Source organism: Podarcis gaigeae (assembly GCF_964106915.1).
Source record: "Podarcis gaigeae genome assembly, chromosome: 15".
NCBI classification, from domain to species: domain Eukaryota; kingdom Metazoa; phylum Chordata; class Lepidosauria; order Squamata; family Lacertidae; genus Podarcis; species Podarcis gaigeae.
Genome location: NC_139692.1, coordinates 7,158,647 through 7,177,844, shown reverse-complemented (window position 1 = coordinate 7,177,844; position 19,198 = coordinate 7,158,647). Strand labels below are relative to the sequence as shown.

Genomic DNA, 19,198 nt, shown 5'->3' with positions numbered 1-19,198 from the left:
CCCCATTAGCTAAAGTGGTGCTTCAGGTTAAGAACAGTTTCAGGTTAAGTGTGGACCTCTGGAACGAATTAAGTACCTAACCCGAGGTACCACTGTATCCTTAAATTTCGTTAGAGAATAAAATGGCAGATTTGTCCATCCTTACGTCCAGGTAAGTGGGATTAGGACTACAAACAGTGCTTTTTTTCTGGGAGTACTAAAGTGTATGCAGTCCCAGCTCCCCCCTCCCCCCCATTAAAAGTGTGGCACTTAAACACAGAGTTTAAAGTGTGAGCCATGCCTGGAAAATGCAGAGGAAAGGTAAGTGCAGATAATCTTTAATCACTGTACTGTGTTCAGTTCTCTGCGCAGATATTTAAGAACACAGAGGAGCTAGATTGCGTCCACAGGAGGGTGACAAACATTATGAAGAGCATGGACACTATGCCCTATTAGGAGAGGTCGAAGTCACAGGTTATGGTCAACCTGGATAAAATATGTCTTAATTGGTGATATGATAGCCATCTTCAAATATTTAAAGTGATGTGACATGGTAGATGGAGCAAAGTCGATTGCTGTTGCTCCAAAGGTCAGGATCTGAACATATATTGTTCAAATGGCAAGAACAGGGGTTTTTGATTAAACTTTCCGAATAACTTCTTGATGGTACAAGCTGTGTGGGACAGTTTGCCTTGGGAGGTGGTTTACTCCTCTTCAGTAGGTTTCCAATAAGAGCCTGGATGGTCACATCAGGGATGCTGCAGCTGTGGATCTCCTGCATCAACAGGGGGTTGTACTAGAGACCTTTAGGTCATTCTCTGACCCACCACCTAAAAATCTAGATGTCAGGGGGGAACAGATCTAAACAGAGCCTTCATTCTGACATGTTGTTTTCTATGTGCAGCAATTATCACTTGTAGTTTGAAAGTGATGCAAAGCAATCAAATCAAGAAAAGGGGTTTTGTTGTTTAAATTAGCTAACAAATACGTAACTGAAAAGGTGGCTTTTGATGTCTTTGTAGTAAAGCATGACAGATTGTTTTAATGATCAACGGTGGCTGGGTAGTGAACTTGACATTTTGCATCCGGAATGGGAGATAATGTTTTTAGAAATTTTTCATGGCTTGAATTCCAAACAAAAACCTTTGATCTAATCTTATACAGAGGCTTTGCAAAACAAAGTTTTATTGCACCTATTGAAAATTCATTCAGGTAGACTCTCTTGAAGGTTCATGGCTCTCACTCGACCTCTCCATGAGCTCACTTTGGATTTGAGGGATCGTGGTCACAATTGCTTCATGGATGCTCCGTGCGACATAGTCCAGGTTCTTTGAATTGATGCTGCAGATGTTGATCTGCTTGTTTGCAAGGAGGTAGATATGTTTGTGCTGCGCCAGGAAATCCACCTGGGAAGCTGGCAGGAAATAAGTAACAATATTGGCCTGGGCATAAAACCAGCTATGTTCAAAAGGCGCATCAGTGCAAACAACCTCAAAAGAATTACGAAACACACGGGATGTAAATAAAGCATGCATACAAATAATGCACATGTTTACTTAGCTTGAATGGCTACAGAGTTTAGGGCTGATGTGATGCAAATCTGCAGCTTCGAGAATTTCCCATCCCCAGTGTAATGGATGATGATGATTCCTCCCAAAGGATTCCAGGCAGCAGACACAGAAACAATAAAACCATTAATGCAACTTATTTTTCAAAAAATAGTCCTGCCATTCTCCAGATTCTGCCTGGTCACTCAGATCATCTCTGAACTGGAGAACTTGCTTCATTTCCATGCCCAGTCTGAACGAAGTGGACGTTTCAATTTCTTATTTAACTCTAATACAGCTAGCTAATTGGGAAATTTAATTAGTGCGGAATCCAAAGCTTTTGTAATCATTCATGAATCGTGACTTTGTGGAGCCACAATTTGTTTAGTATGAAAACATTTCAAAGCATGACTCGCATATTAAAAGCATCAGCCTCAATCCAACAGGGGAGGGACGCGGGTGGCACTGCGGGTTAAACCACAGAGCCTAGGACTTGCCGATCAGAAGGTCGGCGGTTCGAATCCCCGCGATGGTGTGAGCTCCTGTTGCTCGGTCCCTGCTCCTGCCAACCTAGCAGTTCGAAAGCACTTCAAAGTGCAAGTAGATAAATAGGTACCGCTCCAGCAGGAAGGTAAACGGCATTTCCGTGTGCTGCTCTGGTTCACCAGAAGCGGCTTAGTCATGCTGGCCACATGACCCGGAAACTGTACGCCGGCTCCCTCGGCCAATAAAGCGAGATGAGTGCCGCAACCCCAGAGTCGTCCACGACTGGACCTAATGGTCAGGGGTCCCTTTACCTTTACCTGTACACCTCAATACATGCTTTCAGGGTGAAATCTGCAGGTCTGGGGGATGATTCCCCACCCCCCAAATTACTTTTAACCTCTGATTCCATCCCTTGAACATAAACAAAAGTTAGAGATGGAAGTGAGATCATGGGCCCCCATCCCAAGATCTCTTATAGGCAGGTGTGCAGTCTTCACCTCCACCTTCTGGTGGCTCTGCCCTGTGAGTGGTATGTGAGCCAGGAAGTCGCACGTGTATAGACTCTCAATCTCAGTAGGAATCTGGCACACTCAGGCTTCCCACTGACATGCACAAGCACCATAACTGATGTTCTGCTAGGGATGGGGACCAAATTTGCTTTGGTTTGCAGACTGGCATCTGAGCAGCCGAACAGAAAGGGAAGTGACCAAAAGAGTAGGAGGAAATAGGGAATGATCTGGGAGACAGGTGGGGCAGTGGATGGGAATAGAGTAGCCTGGGGGACTGGGGAACAGCTCAATGAGCGTGCTCAGTGGCTACAGAATTACAACTCACTGCTGGAGAACAAAACAGAAAACCACGGGAAGGGGGACAAACAGGAGAGACTGGAACCCTGAACAAAAGCACTTCACGCTGCAATGGTTTGTTGCACACCCAACTTCCTCCTTTTAAAAAGCATATAGAAAACAGTGCAGAAGCTGTGATTTCCCCTCCTCAACACATGTTATTTGAGTTCTGTCTCTTAAGGGCAGTTTAGAGATGTGAGATGGAAGTTACTTCCAGGTAAACAGACCACGCCAAACACACAGTGAAGCAGTCCTGTGGTTCCTCTACCATGCATCCAGATCAATGGCAACTCACCATGGCGAAGCAGGGAGCAAAGAGAGATACATACCCCTGGTAAGGTTTGAGCCCAGAGCTTAGGAAGGGCACAGTCCAGATGCAGACCTGCCTTGGGCTCAGCAACAGACAATGGCGGCTGGTGCCCTTTGGGACTTGTAGGGAAGAAGGCAGGGAGGTGAACAGTAGACAGAGCAAGAGCCAATGACAGGCAGAGCCAACTAATTCTAGATTTGTCCACACAAATCCTCCTCTCTGCTGAGTTCTATAAGGCGAACACTGAGTCAAAGGAGGGGGAAGCAGATAGCCACTCCCTCCAGCCTCCGGACTGGTTGTAAGTAAGAAGGCAGCCAGGTGGGGGCTGACTTAAGGCAGACCAAAGTGATGGAGCAGTGACCCATTTGCCCTAATGGACCAGCTTCCACTGGCAAGAGAATAGGCTTATTGGATACATACGGAGGAGCCCGACAAAGCTATTGACTCCTGATTGGGCTGTGATATGTTCCCAGGAACCCGGTGTCCCCAGGATACGCAGCTTTTCCTTCAGTTTTTCTCTAATCAGCATAATTCTCTTTACTAGTTTCAGCAGACTCTGTTTCCTGAGGACAGGGATAGAAAAGATATGGCATGAGATCCCCTCCCCCCCACTCTCTCTCCTCAAAACAGCTGTGAAGTCTGGTTCAGACATAACGATTACAGCCCAACAAACTAAAGTTTGTTGAACTAGGAATGAGTCATGCATTCACATACTCCCACATTATTTCTTTCCTCCCTTCGCTTTCATGCTTTAATTCAATGTTCAGTTAAACCACAGTTTCCTTTTGATATCCATATCAAGAAACTGTGGTTTGAGCAATCCATACAAATTACGATATCAAACCAGAATCAAACCAATCCCTGGGTCTAGACATTTATAGATTTTAAGAATGAGGCATTTCTCCTTTCACAGTAGTGCCTGCTGTGACATGTCCACGAATCCTCTAAAAAAGAAAGAGGCTTTTTTGCTTTAGCAGCTGGTCTTATGTATAGGCATCTATGCAGATTTAAAGAGTGGATGAATGAACCAGTCAACCACCCATAAATTAATCATTCCTGATTTCTTTTGACAAGTGGACAACCCTAATTTTTGATACTAATGATACAATCTGTATATGAGATCTCTGAGTGCTTTTAAATGTTCCCGATCATCCCTTCATCCTTAAGGGCACCAGGGCAGAATATTACAGGCATGACTAAACCAACCATACCAAGACAAAATGCAATAATGCAATAAGAACAAAACAATCAATAAAACAGTTCATGAACCAGTTAACACAACAGAGCAAACCAACAGCATAGCCAACATTTTAAATGTCCAGGCAAATAAAATGGTTGATAATAGTTGGCACCCCTTGCAACCACACTAGCTGGGACTGATGGGAAATGGATTCCAGAGGGCTGCAGGCTCCTCACTCCTGCACTGAATGCTATTATAGCACGGGTGCCTGTGGAATATTTATTCAACCCTTGCCTGGGTTACTGATCTCCCTCTTTCCTGTTGCCTTTTTCCACTCACAGCAACTGTGCAAAACTATTTTGGGAAATATCTTCATTGCAGGTGCATCAAAATATTCACAAAACAGCAGCAGACAATTGCTTTTTTTGCCCAATACAAGCCCCGACCGCGGAGTTACCTGCCTTCCTTCTTACCACTCGTACAGCAGTGCAGGGCTGGTCAGCACCATTGCAATGACCCTTGCCCCCAAGCTGGTGGGGCTAAACCACGTCATGCATATTTGCTTGGCCAGTTGGGATTGGATTCTGATCAGTGTCTGGTTGTTTTTCGTCACCACAATGAGATTTCCAACCCGCTCCTCTGCATGAAATAATAGCAATACGGAACAGGGCATGTTGAAGATGGCGTTGCCAAATCAATTGTATGCGAATCAATTACATGTGTACGCAGCCAGCTCTCCCCACACAGAACAGCTTCAGACTACACTTCCTATTCCTCCACCAAATTCAGAAATTGCTGGGGCTGGTGGGAGTTGCAGGGAGTATCCCTGAGGCTGCCAGTCCAGAGGACAACCCACCCAAGCTTTCAAAGGAATATAGGAACATGCCTTACATTGAGTCAGTTCACTCAGGACCATCAGGCATGTGGTTGTCTACACTTTCACCATATGAACCTGCCTGGACCCTGAGATCATCACCTGAGCCCCTTCTCTGTATGCCTGAAGGACATTCAGAGGGTTGCAATGAGAGAACATACCTTTTCTATAATAGCTCAATATATATGAAAGGCTTTTCCCAGAGAGGCCCTCTTATGGCAGGCAGGGTTTTGATTTACTGGGCACTGAGCAGTACCAGTGATTAGAATTCTGCATTATGATTATTATTTTTAATATGCTTGTGCATTTTTATTTTTATCATTGGATTTTTATACTGGTTGTAAAATCACTTTGGGGCTTTTTTGGGTGGGATTTAATAAACCAAAATCTACACTCTCAGTGACTCCCCAGTGCTTCAGGTGGGGGACATTCCTAGCCAAAATCGGAAAAGCTGGGGATTGAACCTGGAACCTTCTGCATGCAAAGCAAATGCCCTCCCACTGAGCTATGGCTCTTCTCCTATGTGACTAGTTCCTGAAGAGCATCAGTCAGTTTTTACCCCTGCCACTCAATCCAATTTTGGAAGCGCTTTTGGATGGCACACAATAGGAGTGGATTTTTAAACCACTCCATAAAGTCCTCACAAGCATCAATGTGATATAAACTGGGCATTGATGTAGCAAGCTGAAGTCTAGGATTACTACCAGAAAAAGAAGAGAGTAACTCGGAGTGAGTGCACTCATTGTTACTCGATAATTTCTGAACTCCTTTCTCTTGTCTTTGAGGACCTCTAGTGTTTAAGTATAGGTATGATCTATTTTCAGAGCAGTCATGGACTTCCAGGCAGCCTTCCCAACTATGTGACACCTGCTTTATCTTACAGCTCCTGGGTCCCCATGATGACGGGTAGGTTTTAAATGCAAGTGACAAACAAACAGACTCATGCACTGAGAGCATATGCAAGGGGGCTGCAGAGCTGTGCTGCCTAGGCCTGCATCATGCTATCAATGGAAGGGAAAGGTCCAGTATATCTGAAGGAGCGTCTCCACCCCCATCGTTCTGCCCAGACACTGAGGTCCACCACCAAAGGCCTTCTGGTCGTTCCCTCACTGCGAGAAGTGAAGTTACAGGGAACCAGGCAGAGGGCCTTCTCAGTAGTGGCACCTGCCCTGTGGAACGCCCTCCCACCAGATGTCAAAGAGAACAACAACTACCAGACTTTTGGAAGACATCTGAAGGCAGTCCTGTTTAGGGAAGCTTTTAATGTTTGATGCATTACTGTATTTTAATATTTTGTTGGAAGCCGCCCAGAGTGGCTGGTGAAGCCCGGCCAGATGGGTGGGGTATAAATAAAAAAATTATTATTATTATTATTATTATTATTATTATTATTATTATTATCATCATCATCATCATCATCATCAATGCACACAGCAAAAATGGATTTGGCAGCAATGTAACACAGGTTCCTGATACGGTGATAGGGGATGACGTTACCTGGGATGATCCCACAATCCTCTTATGCATGCTTTTGCCGTTCAACTTGAAGGGGGTTTCTTGTGATTCCACTGCCCTCCCCCAAGATGCTTGGTTTGCCTCGGACCCACTTAGTGTGATCATTAGAGTCCTACCGTATAGGCCAAACATTTTGGAAAAAGACTGGGCACACAGAAGCTCAAATCCCTTTGCTACAAAATGCCGCACCGCCCAGGCATCCTTGTCCAAGTTTCCTGAAGCCAGTCCTTGAGCTGCGATGTCGAAAAAGGGGAAGAGGTGCTTTTTCTAAGGACCCAAAAGAGGTGGGAAGAGAGAAGAAACAGATGCATTGTGAATTTGGCCGACATTATTGTGAACTATAGCTATGGGTTTACCTAAAAACAGCTTTGCATTGAAACACTAGCCTGGCAATTGTGACAAGGAATTGCGTGTGGGTGAGTAAACAGAATTCCATAGAAGTGAGTGAAGGAGCTAAAGGAGGATGGGTGGAGCCTTCTCTGTAGCCCAGCATACAAAGCAAATTTGCTATCAGAGCAGGGAAGCCCCCTTCTCCATGCCTAGCACAAAAATATAGCAGGCTGCTGTAAGAGGACTGGAGCTCCAGCAGAATAGAGGTTTTGTGTTGTTCTTTTGGGCAGGCTAGTGACTTTTATGGCCTTATTTACAAGGCTGCCTAAAAGTGCCTCTTGATGGGTGTCTAGGATTTGACTAAGGAAGCTTAATGTTCCTCCTAATGGCTTGATGTTATTTCCCGAATGCACAATTCACCTGCAAGGTGGGATCTCAGAATGTGCATGGGGAAAACAGGCAGGCAGCAGGGTTTTGGTTTTTTTTAATGGAAGGGAAGGATTTTGGGATGTAGTCTCTGGTGAATGTGCAGCCTACTGGAGGAGGGTCTGTTTTGCCTCCACTGTGATTTGCTTGTAAATTTGTAAATCAAGCCAGTGTTACAAACAGAGCTGAAGTCTCTTAAGTGTCCACTCACTGAAAGAAAAAGAAAAACCCTAAAGCTCTGCCCTAAAACATCTCACTTCTTGGAAGTGGGGATGGCATAATTATTTCCAGTTAAGCATGGGATATACTTGCACATTATCTTTTTTCACAAGTAGGACCTGCAGCAAACTGCTATTATGTGCTTTTCCCCAGGATTCTAACCACTCCACTCCATACTATGCTCCCTTTCCCCAACAAATTTCCATTTTCCCACTATCAGACAGGCCCCATATGCCCTATGCTTTTAAAGCAGCATCATACCCAGGCATAGGAAAACTTCAGCCCTCCAGATGTTTTGGGACTACAACTCCCATCATCCCTAGCTAACAGGACCAGTGGTCAGTGATGATGGGAGTTGTAGTCCCAAAACATCTGGAGGGCCGAGTTTGCTTGTGCCTAATCATACCACTTTGAACAGTCACAGCACCTTCTCCACCACCAAATAATTCTGCTAACTTTACATTGTTAAGCTGCTATCTGAAGAAGTATCTGAAGAAGTGTGCATGCACACGAAAGCTCATACCAAGAACTGACTTAGTTGGTCTTTAAGGTGCTACTGGAAGGAATTTTTTTGTTTTGACTATGGCAGATCAACACGGCTACCTATCTGTAATTGTTAAGCTGCTGAGAGTTGTTAGGAGACCTCTATTCCGTTAATGGATCTACTGTTCCCAGAGTGTTTTAACAATCAATCCCTCTTCCCAGGGAACTGTGAGAATGGTAGCTCTTTGAGGAGAACAGCAGTCTCTTAACAACTCTCAGCACTCTTAACAAGCTACAGTTCCCAGGATTCTAGCCATGCCTGTTTAAAGTGGTTTGACTCCAAGAACATTAGGAGGGCTGCAACTTCCATATTCCTGGTCTGTCCAGTCATTGGCCTCTCTAGGGGATTCCTATATTTACCTCCATCACTGCTGCAACTTCTTCCCACTGCTTGGGTGTCAAGCCAGTTTCCTCAGGAGCATGCAGGAACACAATGGAGCCTTCTGGTGCATCCTGAAAGCAAACCAATCCTTCAGTCAACACCTTATGTTGATTGGAAACACTGGGGGGTCATAGATGTTGGGTGGGGGAGAAGTCTGGGAAGAAAACTGGGATTGCCTGAGGCAAATGTTGTAGTTTATCAATGGCTGTTGCTATCATTCCTAAATATAAAACCTTCACATTCAGAAGCAGTGCACTACTGATTACAAAATGCTAGGGACACAGAACAGGAGCGATGGTTTGTATCAGGCAGATGAGTGCGAGGGGCACGACACTATAGCTCAGTGTCAGAATACATGTGTTGCTTACAGGAGGTCCCATGTTACAAAGGAACAAAGGGGGCTGCTTTATACTCATCTCGGGGCTCATTTAGACTTGCATTTGCCCTGAGGTTCGAAAGTGTGGGTCTGAGAGGTTTTCCTCCTGCCCCATCGTTTCCTCCCAGGAAAAAAACCACACTTTTTGGCACAAGGTCAGAGCAAACCTCCATCTGGGAAAAATGATGTTTGCTCTGATTCAGTGATAACAATTGGGTCTTCGCAGGGGAAGAGGGCATGTGGATGAGCCCATAACTGGCATGGTCTATGCTTACTTGAAACTGATTTCCATGATTTCAGCCAAGGGTCTCTTCCAGCCTTACCTGGAGATGCTGGGGATTGAACTTGGGACCTTCAGCTGCCTCCTTCACTGAGCTATAGGCCATTTTCAAGGCCGAGCATCTCTTAGCAGCATCAGGAGGCAGACAATGAGGAAGACTTCAGACTGAGGCTCAGCCAGGGTAGATAATACTAGGCTAGATGACACAGCTTCCTGTGTTCTGTTGACAACTGGGTGGGCACTGCTGCAGGAAGGAGGCTGTATTTATTTATTTAATCAATTACATTTGCATCCTGCCCTTCCTCTGCAGGGGTCCGAGTGCACACACCATCCCTGTAGGCCAGGCTAGGACACAGTTACTTGTTGGTGGGTACCCAGTCAAGCTTCATAAATGAGCAGAGAATTCTACCTAAGTTTCCCACATTCCCTTCCAACCCAACATTCTAGCTCAGGGCTTGCTAAACTTTTCCGTGTTGAGGGCCACTTTCACCTTTGACCCATCCTCCGGGGGCCACATACCAACAGTTCCTCTCCACACCTGTGCTAATTAAATGGCCAATATAAGGAGAGAAAGGGGTGATTTGGATCCCACCAGGCCTCTCTGAGCTCTGACCACGACAGTGTTGTGCCTACTTTACATTTTTCTTTTCTTTTTGCCAGTGCTGAGCCCCAGAAAAAAATCTTTGGGTGAGGGGGTGAAACAGACCCTGGAACTGGGAGTTAGCCGCTGCTGCTCTTGCACCTGTGATCTTAGCTGTTTGAATACTAGGACTAGTAGGTAGTGCAAGGAATTAGAGGCTGCAAGAAGGAAGATAAAGTCAGTAATATGTTGCCTTTTCCAGCCTGGTGCTCTGGTTCTCTGTTTTGTTTGTTTCTTTGTTTAACATATTTTTTATTAAAGATTTCTTGGTTTACAAAAGTATGTGCAATGTCTCTTTTTTCAAGTTACATTTTCTACAGATCACTTTCATTTGTTGAGACATTAGTGTTTCATTAGGCAGAAAAGGGGGAAAGAGGTGGAGGGGGGAAAGTTGAGTGGGGGTGGAGTTGGGTGGTGATGTTTCTATTTTACTTAATGTATGTGTGGGGTTTGGGGTCAGCATCGCTTGTGCAGGTTCTCTTTAGTACAATCATACCTCGGGTTACAGATGCTTCAGGTTGTGCGTTTTTGGGTTACGGACGCACTGACACCCGGAAGTACCGGAACGGGTTACTTCCGGGTTTCAGTGGTCACACATGCACAGAAGCACTGAATCGCAACCCGCATGTGCGCAGATGCGGTGCTGCGGGTTGCGAACGTACCTCCCGCACGGATCATGTTCGCAACCTGAGTGTCCACTGTATTCCCTTGTGTTTCTTTGGTGGTGAGAGAGGTTGGGGTTGGCCTAGGGTGTGGTTATTCATTTGTGGTTGGCTGTGGCGGTCTTTGTTTTCATGTGTGAGTGGGGTGGGTGGGTGTTTTGGATCAGGTTAGCCATATTGATTTGTATGCTGTTGGTGGGTTATTGTCATTGTCTTGTTGGGCTGTGTATGGGATAAAGGGGAGCCATTCCGGGGTAAAAGCGTCTTCTTCCATTTGTCCCCGTGTCAGTTTCAGTTTATTGGTTATTTTTTTCTAATAAGGCTGTTTCCCATACTATTTGGTACCATTGGTGCCCTGGTTCTCTGTTAACCTTACATGGTGCTGGAGTGGAGACTCCTTATGCCCTTTACCATATTCTGGCAGCCTCACAAAACAGAAAAGCTAACACTCAAGGAATTATAAAAGTCCCAGGTCCTACAGCCATTGTGTTGATCACTGCTACAAGTTACAGGAAAAGGAGAGTTAAAATGCTCAGCAGGGGTTGAACTTAATACTGAATCCCTGTGGAAGGAGCACACATTACCCTGGATATAAGCACACTGGGACTCGGGTTTTAGGACAATTCAGATAGTTATGTTTATTGCAGGAAATATATGCTTGGCAGGAAAGATCCTTCTTTTATCTAACTTTGATGGAGATGCTTTGAGCTATGCTTACTCTTGCACCTCAGCAGGAGAGACACAATTTCCGCCCTCCCTTCCCCACAGGTGGATGGGGTTTGCGGCACTGAGCAACGGCTCACCTGGGCAGGTGCCTCCCACCTGCTTGGGGTGGCCTTTGACCCACCCTCAGTCAGGGAGAACAATGGACGGCTGGACGGGGGTGGGGCAAAGGCCAAAGAAAAGAGGCTGACCCCTTTGCTCAAGCCTCTTTTGGTTTTCTTTCTTCCAGGATCACTCACCCACCCTCCCTCCAAATAATAATTTCTTGCCTCCAAATAATTTTGTCTTAAGCCAGCAGTCACCAGGTTAATGATACTTTCCCCTACAGACTAATATTTTGCGTTCCAGGTCAGCGGGCGCTGCTGCGGTTGTAAGATGGTTGCTGTATTCAGAACCAGGAATGAATTTTCCTTGCATTGGCAGGTTTTGCCTTCCATGTAGCATTTCGTCACAACTTTGGCGGTTTTAGGCCTTGGCAAGGTATCCTTTAGTCTGACATCAAGTCGGGGGGGATACATTCATGCGCCCTCCCATGTGGCGGCATTTGCAGGGCCGTTAAAGGGCAAAACCGGGAGTCCCTGGCCTTAGAGTGGCGGCATGTAGGTCAAACTCCCAGGACGAGGTCGGTGGAAGGGCATGCTGTGTAAGTTTGCGCTTTGCAGTCCCCTTTCACTGGATCTCATCTGCCTGTGTATCCTCAGCCAGGTGGGCTGAGAGGGTTACCTGCCATGGCCTGTGCCAAGTTTCCCACTTCTGAAGTTCAATAAAGTTGTGGCCAATTTGAACCCATACTCTGGTCTCTTGTCTCATCATTTGGGGTAAAGGGGTAGGCACCAGAGACAGGGTTTAGTGCGTGTGCCCGCAAACTATATGACTCTTTCTTCCATCCCAGCAATGGAGTCAGGTATAGAAGAGGACGATTTGGCAAGTGTGGCTTTTCAAAGGGCCAAGCTAACAGTGGCATAGTCAAGGGGAGATGAAGAGGAGCACAGCTCTGGTCCTTTTTCAGAGCAGGAGTGGTGATATATAAACTGCCCAGTGATCTTCAGATGAAGGGTGGTATAGAAATTGGGGAAAAGGGTAGGCACCACAGACAGGGTTTAGCACATGGGCCCGCAAACAGAAGTAGGAAATGAGGCATGCAACCCTAAGGGTGTTAGTCTAGCACATGGAGGAAGGTCAGCACAGGCTAGGTAAGAAAGGGTGGTCTAGCGGTTCCTTTATCTCCCTATTCTTTCCCATGCAGACACATCAGCTTCCAGTGCAAGCTTGGTTTCATCCCAGCATTCTCACTGTAAGAATCTGTAAGGGTGAGTGCAATCCATCTCTAGCTCTGGCTGATCAAGTACGGTAGTCCTTTATTCTCAGGACATTACCTGCAGCTCCTTCAGGAACCCTTCTGTGTCGACAGTCAATTTGATGGGATCCCAGTAGTGGTAAGAACGGATGTCTGAAAAGCCAGCAACTTGGAATATGCAACCAAGATTGTCTGAAAAGATAGGAGGGGGAAGCTTGTGGGAGCTTTGTTTTGTGCCAGCTTTGTTGTTTTGTTGAAAATGAGGGATGTGCTCACATGAGGAATGGGGCAGAGTTCAGTGGTAGAGCACATGCTTGAATGCAGATGGCCCAAGATTCATTCTCTAATTAAATGATGTCAGGGAGAAGGGCTGGAAAAGACCTCTGCCTGAGTCCATTTAGATATACTCAGTGTCAGGGACAGCTCCATCATTAGGCAGAATTGGCAGCATACTGCCCTCAGATGTGATGAAGCCAGGCAGTGTTGAAGTAGGATCCAGGTGCCAGTCTGGTTAGCTTCCGCATGCGAAATTATATTGGGAGGGTCAACTTGTCATTCATCTCAGGCATTCAAAGGTCTTGGCCAATACTTTGCAATATTGTCAGAGTAGGTAATACCAGGACAGATGGATTAACAGTCTAAAGCAGCTCCATATGTACATGAGATACATTGGCTTGGAGCTTCCTAGGGCAACTGCCAGGGGCCCAGTGCCTACCAACATTGACATCTGCCCAGGGGCCCTCATGTCAAGGGCAGCTGGGCTGCAATTCTCTGTATTCATTTCCTGCACTGCCCTGTAATGATATGGTTTTTGGGTGGGAAATTAAAATGACAACTTCTTGGAGTGTTCCTACTGCCACTGTCAAGTGAGTCTGGTGGGTTCCAGCAGCCTAAGCAAGGCCCACGGTAGGACATGATATCCAGTATCATCTCAGATTTGGAGGCAGCTGTAATGGCCTGATTTAGGAACTAAATCTCCCTTAACTGAATTGCAGTGGGTGCTTGGATGTGATGACAGTGAGGCTCCTGCCTCATCTCGCAAAGCCGTAAGACTCTGGCCATATGCACAGCATGCAATCAAAGCATTATAATACCACTTTAAATAGTCATTTGGGCTTCCCCCAAAGAATTCTGAGAGCTGCCATTCATTAAGGGTGCTGAGAGTTGTTAGGAGGCTCCTATTCCTCTTTGAGAGTTACAATTTCCTGAGTTTCCTGAGAAGAGAGATTGACTGTCACAATACAGTCCGAAACTGCAGCTCTGAAGAGGGGTTTCCTACCTGTTCTCAGCACCCTTATTGAACTACATACCATCCAACATGTCAGGGCAGCAAAGCAGAACACCCCTCCCACACCCTCCCTGCCTCAGCTCACCACTCTTTCGCCAACCCCCTGCCCAATCTCCACGCTCTTTCTCACCCCCACCTATCCACCTGATCTTCGCTCCAATCTTTGAGCCTACTTGGTCTCTCCCTGGCCACCGGAATTGGTGTGCCTGCCTTCAGAGGTGTACACACATGTGCTGTGCCCGCTTCTGGGAGTACAGCAGTGGCAGAGAGGGTTGTGGAAGCTGCCATGGCTGCCCCAAAGGACAAGGATGAGGAGGTGAGGAATCCAGGATTTCAAACAGAAGCCAGGGAAGCTACTGTGAATCTGGGATATCTTGCTCAAAGCAGGACTGTTGGGTGTATGGAACAGCTCTCAGAATTTTTTGGGGGGAAGCAATAAGTTTTAAAAGTGGTATTGGAGTACTGACCTTTAAAGCCCTAAACGGCCTCGGTCCTGTATACCTGAAGGAGTGTCTCCACCCCCATCATTCAGCCCGGACACTGAGATCCAGCGCCGAGGGCGTTCTGGCAGTTCCCTCATTGCGAGAAGTGAGGTTACAGGGAACCAGACAGAGGGCCTTCTCGGTAGTGGCGCCCACCCAGTGGAACGCCCTCCTTTCAGATGTGAAGGAAATAAGCAGCTATCCTATCTTTAAAAGACATCTGAAGGCAGCCCTGTTTAGGGAAGTTTTTAATATTTAATGCTGTATTGTTTTTAACACTCGATTGGGAGCCACCCAGAGTGGCTGGGGAAACTCAGCCAGATGGGCAGGGTATAAATAATAAATTATTATTATATTATTATTTAAACATATGGTGTGAGTGTGTCCTCTAGATTATGTTTTCTGCGCGGCTGGTGCTGCTACAGATTGGCATTCTTTTTAAAATCACAGCAACATTTCCCATGGGCTTGCAGCTTCAACTGTAGGGCTAGGCATCAAAGTGGTGCTGGGAAAACAACAACAGTTTATATACCTAAGTGGGGTGCTGCAATCAAAACAGTTGCTGGAGCTGTGCAGTAGCTGGGCTTGTACCAATGGTGCAGAAATTCAGCTCCAATCCACAAGGCTCCGGTTCCACCATTTGTCTGAACACCACATGCCTATTTACAAAGAAAAGTTTGGGGTAAGTCAAGACGAGGCAAGAGTAGGGATTTAAGAAGGCATCAACTTCCATTCTGCCCGGCATTTGCTGTATTCTGCTGCAGCTCCCAGTTCTGTTTTTGTCATAATTCTCCAACATCTCTAGACGGGAGGACCACATAAGTGAAGCTAAGGTACAGTGATAAGCACAGGGTTAATCTACGTACAGAATAGCTTAATTAGCACTGAGCTGACATCTAATTTAGCTGCTATTGCTGATAAAAGCTGTTACCCTGTTGTCTAGGAGAGCGTGGCTGTCCTTGCCGATAGCTAGCTCCATGGCTGCTCGGGTGAATTCCCAAATTCCAAGCTGTGGGAGGTATTCGTGGTTCAGTGTTGGGTCCTCAGGAATTTGAAGCAGGATTCGTTTTACCACTGGTGGGATCCAGACTTCCTCCAGATCTGTCTGGCAGCCTGGGAAGAAAGGCAGTGCTGATGTAAGCTGTACCCACCAACATTTCAGAGGCAAAAACAGGAGGGCACATCCATGCATTTTGGTCGTGCTGAGTTTCAGTTCTGCATCCATAAGGGATTTTGGAGGTTCCAAATTATTTGATCTTGTTGACAGCTGAAAAAATATGACCCTCTCTTTCTCTCTCGGTGATCACATTGTGTCTTTGCAGCATGTGTCTGCTGCCAAAGTTATGTGCCTCTCTCATCGCTAGGGATGGGGATGAAATCTGCTCCTTTAGCATTTAAAGGCAAACCTATCTAATTCATACTTACTGAAATGTTACAAAAATCTCAATGTTGTGTGGAAATGTGGAAATCTGAACTTAAGTTTGGGGGAAATGAGAAACTGAGAGTAACTGATATTGGTCGATTCACCTGCCCCAACTTGCCCTTCTGATGACATGCATCACTTTTCAGTTTTCTGCTACTGGATTCTGGTTGGCTCCTGGATCTAGCACAAAGCTCCTTGTCATTATCTTCAAATCTCTCCATGAACTCACACCCTCACTTTCAATCTCACATCCTAATGCAGCCCAACCCATGACCCTCACTTCTCTAGCTCCACCACCCTTATGTTTATTGACTCATTTAAGTCCCAGTTCTCCTCCAAGGACCTCAAGGTAGCATATACGGTTCTCCCCCCCCCTCCCCACTTTACCCCACAACAACCCTGCAAAGTAGGTTAGGCTGAGAGGCAGGGACTGGCCCAAGGACACCTGGCAAACTTCATGGCTGAGTGGGGATTTGAACCCAGGTCCAGAGTTCTCCTAACCCCTCAAAAGCCTGCTGTTGTGGATGAGTAGGAAACAGGAGGGGTGTGGGCTGTTGCATAATTTAAAAAAATCTCCTTCTCTAACTCTATATGGAGTTAGTCTGCCTGCTGGTTGGCTGCACTCAGAGAATTGGTTTCTGCCTTAGGGTGAGAATCTCTTGTTCAAACCTGCCCCCCACCCCTGGTGAGAGGTGGGAGATGTGTGTATTCCCCCTGGGTGAGATATGGCAATGGCCTGCTTAGTGGAGTTTTTTTGTTTTGTTTTATGCTGCATTCTGATTGATGTTCCTGGAATATATGATTTATTTTTTATGTAGCTGATATTGTTTTGATTTGTTTAGCATATGAATTATACTTCTGGTTCATTCATTGTACTTATTGAATCTTTGGTGTGTGTGTGTGTGTGTGTGTGTGTGTGTGTGTGTGTGTGTGTGTATTCTGAATTAGGAAGTGTTCTTTATATTGGCTAATCCTTCGTTAATCACTCAGAACTGCTTTCAGCTAACTTCCCTGCTGGAAAGGGGGTGTTCAGATATAAAATCAAAATATAGAAAGGCTCTGCACTTTCTGTCTTTACTCTTGGAAGTCCCTCCCAGAACTCCTGTGGGTGCTAGCTTCCTTCAAAGACCTCCCCAGAAACCACCTTTTCTCCTGGCTCAGCCCTCGACATCCCATGCAGTACTGGAACAAACTAAACACACATGCAACTTTAAAAACCATTCCTCCCCTTCCTTGGTTGCATCTACAGTATCTGTCCCATTATAATTTTGGACTGGAAGCCGCTTGGGAGCAGGGGTCTGTCCTCTTGTGCTCTGGAAAGTGCTTAGGGCAATGTCTCTATATGTCTTATGTTTTTGCCTCTCAAAATCACAGTCGTCTGGGTGGCTAAGAAACAGTAAGCCATTAACCTCAGAGGAACAGCCAAAGGTTGATTCTCTTATGTGCCTCACATCTACAACACCATGGTCACTGAATGTTTCTTCTCACCTGTGACAACATAGGAGTTAAGTTGTGCAACCTTCCCTATTGAAACAGATTATTGTTGGAAGGAGCTAGGCTTGGCTAGGAAATCTACCTGCATGGCCAAGGCACACCTTTTGGGGTGAAGGATCTGCTCTGTATGCATCCAAGGGAACGTCTGCTGCTTTGGCTAATGGAACATCAAGGAAAACCGAAAGAGTCGCCATGGCCCAGCCTGGCTAAGACAAATGAAGCTTTCACTTGCACCTTCTTCTGCTCAAACAGTGGTGCCAAAATACTTGCTTAAAGTCCTCCAGAAGAACCCACACTGACCCTCCATTTCATGGAACTGTAAGACAATTGTTTCCTGGGGTACCACGTGCATTTGCACTCAAACATTCCAAGGTAAGGAAGTGGATAGAAAATTGCCCACTTGGTGAAATCCAGCATGCATGATTCTCTGGGATTGCTCCCTCTCTTCTCCTCTACAAAAGGGGAGAGGGGAAGAAAACCCCCGTATAAAGTTATTTGTCATTGTGTGAAAGTTAGGGCTGTGCAAGCCGCAGCTTCCCGATTCAGTTCAGATCCAATTGGATGGCCTGGATTTGGGCCTGATCACACCCAGATCAGACTTTTTGATGCTTAGGGCAGTGGTAAATTCTGAAGTGCAGCAGTTCAGTGTGGTAACTCATGGCCATGCCTCCAAGGAGAGTCCAAAAGCAAACAAACTAAAGAGGAGGTTAACCCTGCCAAATTCCAGACAGGTAGTTCCAGGGGCAGGATAGAGGTCTTCTAACAACTCTCAGACCCTTAATTACAGTTCCCAGATTTTTTGGGGGAGGAAGTAGTGGCTGACTAAAGTGGTGTGATGCTGTTTCAAATGTATAGTGCAGATAGGGCCATTGTCAGTGGGGGTAGCTCTCTTTGCTCCCAGGCACAAAGAATGACCCTTATTTGCCGCTGGTGAACATTATGTTCAACAGCCTAAGACCAACCCAGCTTTATCAGTCCCATCCAGTCTAGAATTCTGTTCCCACAGTAGCCAACCAGATGCCTATGGAAAGTTCACAAGCAGGACCTGAGTGCCCCCATTAGTAGAGGCAGAACACAGCCTTACCCCCCAGGAATTTGTCTAATCATCTTTTAAGGCCATCCAAGTTGGTGGCCATCATTATTTCCTGTGGAAATGAATTCCATCGATTAGCTAAGCTCTGTGTGAAGAGGTACTTTCATCTCTCTGTCCTGAATCTTCCAGCATTCATTAGATGTCCTTGAGTTCTAATCTGCTCATCTTCTGCATAGCAGCCGTTCAGGCAGGCCTCTTCATTGCATGAATACCAGTAACACATTGCATAAAATGTGCCATTTTTTTTACACACACCCTTCAAAGGGTCCCAATTCAGCTTATCGTAATTATTTCAGAAGTCTTTTTGCACGGAGGAGTGTGGTGCAGTTGTTAGAGCCTAGTTAGGATCAATCAATCACTGGTTCATCCAGTGACCTTGGGTCATAGTGACTATCACTACCTCTTGCAGGAGCGAATTCCACTGTGTGCTGTGTCAGGAATACTTACTTTTGTCGGTCTTCCAACATTCAGTTTCCACCAATGTCTCCAAGTTCTAGTACAGTATTATGAATGTTTGCTGCTAATGCTTACTTGCTTGAGTATACCATCCAAACACAGCTTACCAATAGAGGGAAAGGAGGAGGAGGAGGAGGAGGAGGAGGAGGATGTAAGAGTGTAATTTGTGAGTTTGGGCGCAGTGCACACACAATGCATGCACAAACCAACCCAGGGCTCTACCCTGACCCAGGGAGTACATGCTCTGTCCACAAATCAACTTTTTGGGAGGGAGAGCTAATGTTTAGGGTTAATGTGGTCAGCCACCTTGACTCAAAATGGTGTCTGGCATCCAAGACCATCACTTCC

General features: G+C 46.0%; 2 protein-coding genes across 4 annotated transcripts in view; both read right to left on the bottom strand.

The window, feature by feature from the left end:
• LOC310832095 (beta-4C adrenergic receptor-like) overlaps positions 1-19,198 on the bottom strand; it is a 685,807-nt gene that overhangs the window by 629,566 nt on the left and 37,043 nt on the right. The gene's annotated exons all lie outside the window — the stretch shown is intronic.
• Positions 1,148-17,599, bottom strand: GOT1L1 (glutamic-oxaloacetic transaminase 1 like 1). Of its 3 annotated transcripts, none has more exons than XM_083714193.1 (9): positions 17,384-17,599; positions 15,316-15,497; positions 14,917-15,043; positions 12,694-12,806; positions 8,615-8,707; positions 6,853-7,003; positions 4,821-4,986; positions 3,588-3,730; positions 1,148-1,393 (listed from the first exon to the last, which is right to left on the bottom strand). In XM_083714193.1, exons 1-9 carry the CDS (start codon positions 17,493-17,495, stop codon positions 1,188-1,190), a joined length of 1,293 nt encoding a protein of 430 aa, XP_083570319.1. In that variant the 5' UTR covers positions 17,496-17,599; the 3' UTR covers positions 1,148-1,187. The 3 variants fall into 3 exon arrangements, with proteins under 3 accessions (XP_083570319.1, XP_083570321.1, XP_083570320.1); XM_083714195.1 differs by having other exon boundaries at positions 17,296-17,432; XM_083714194.1 differs by lacking the exon at positions 3,588-3,730.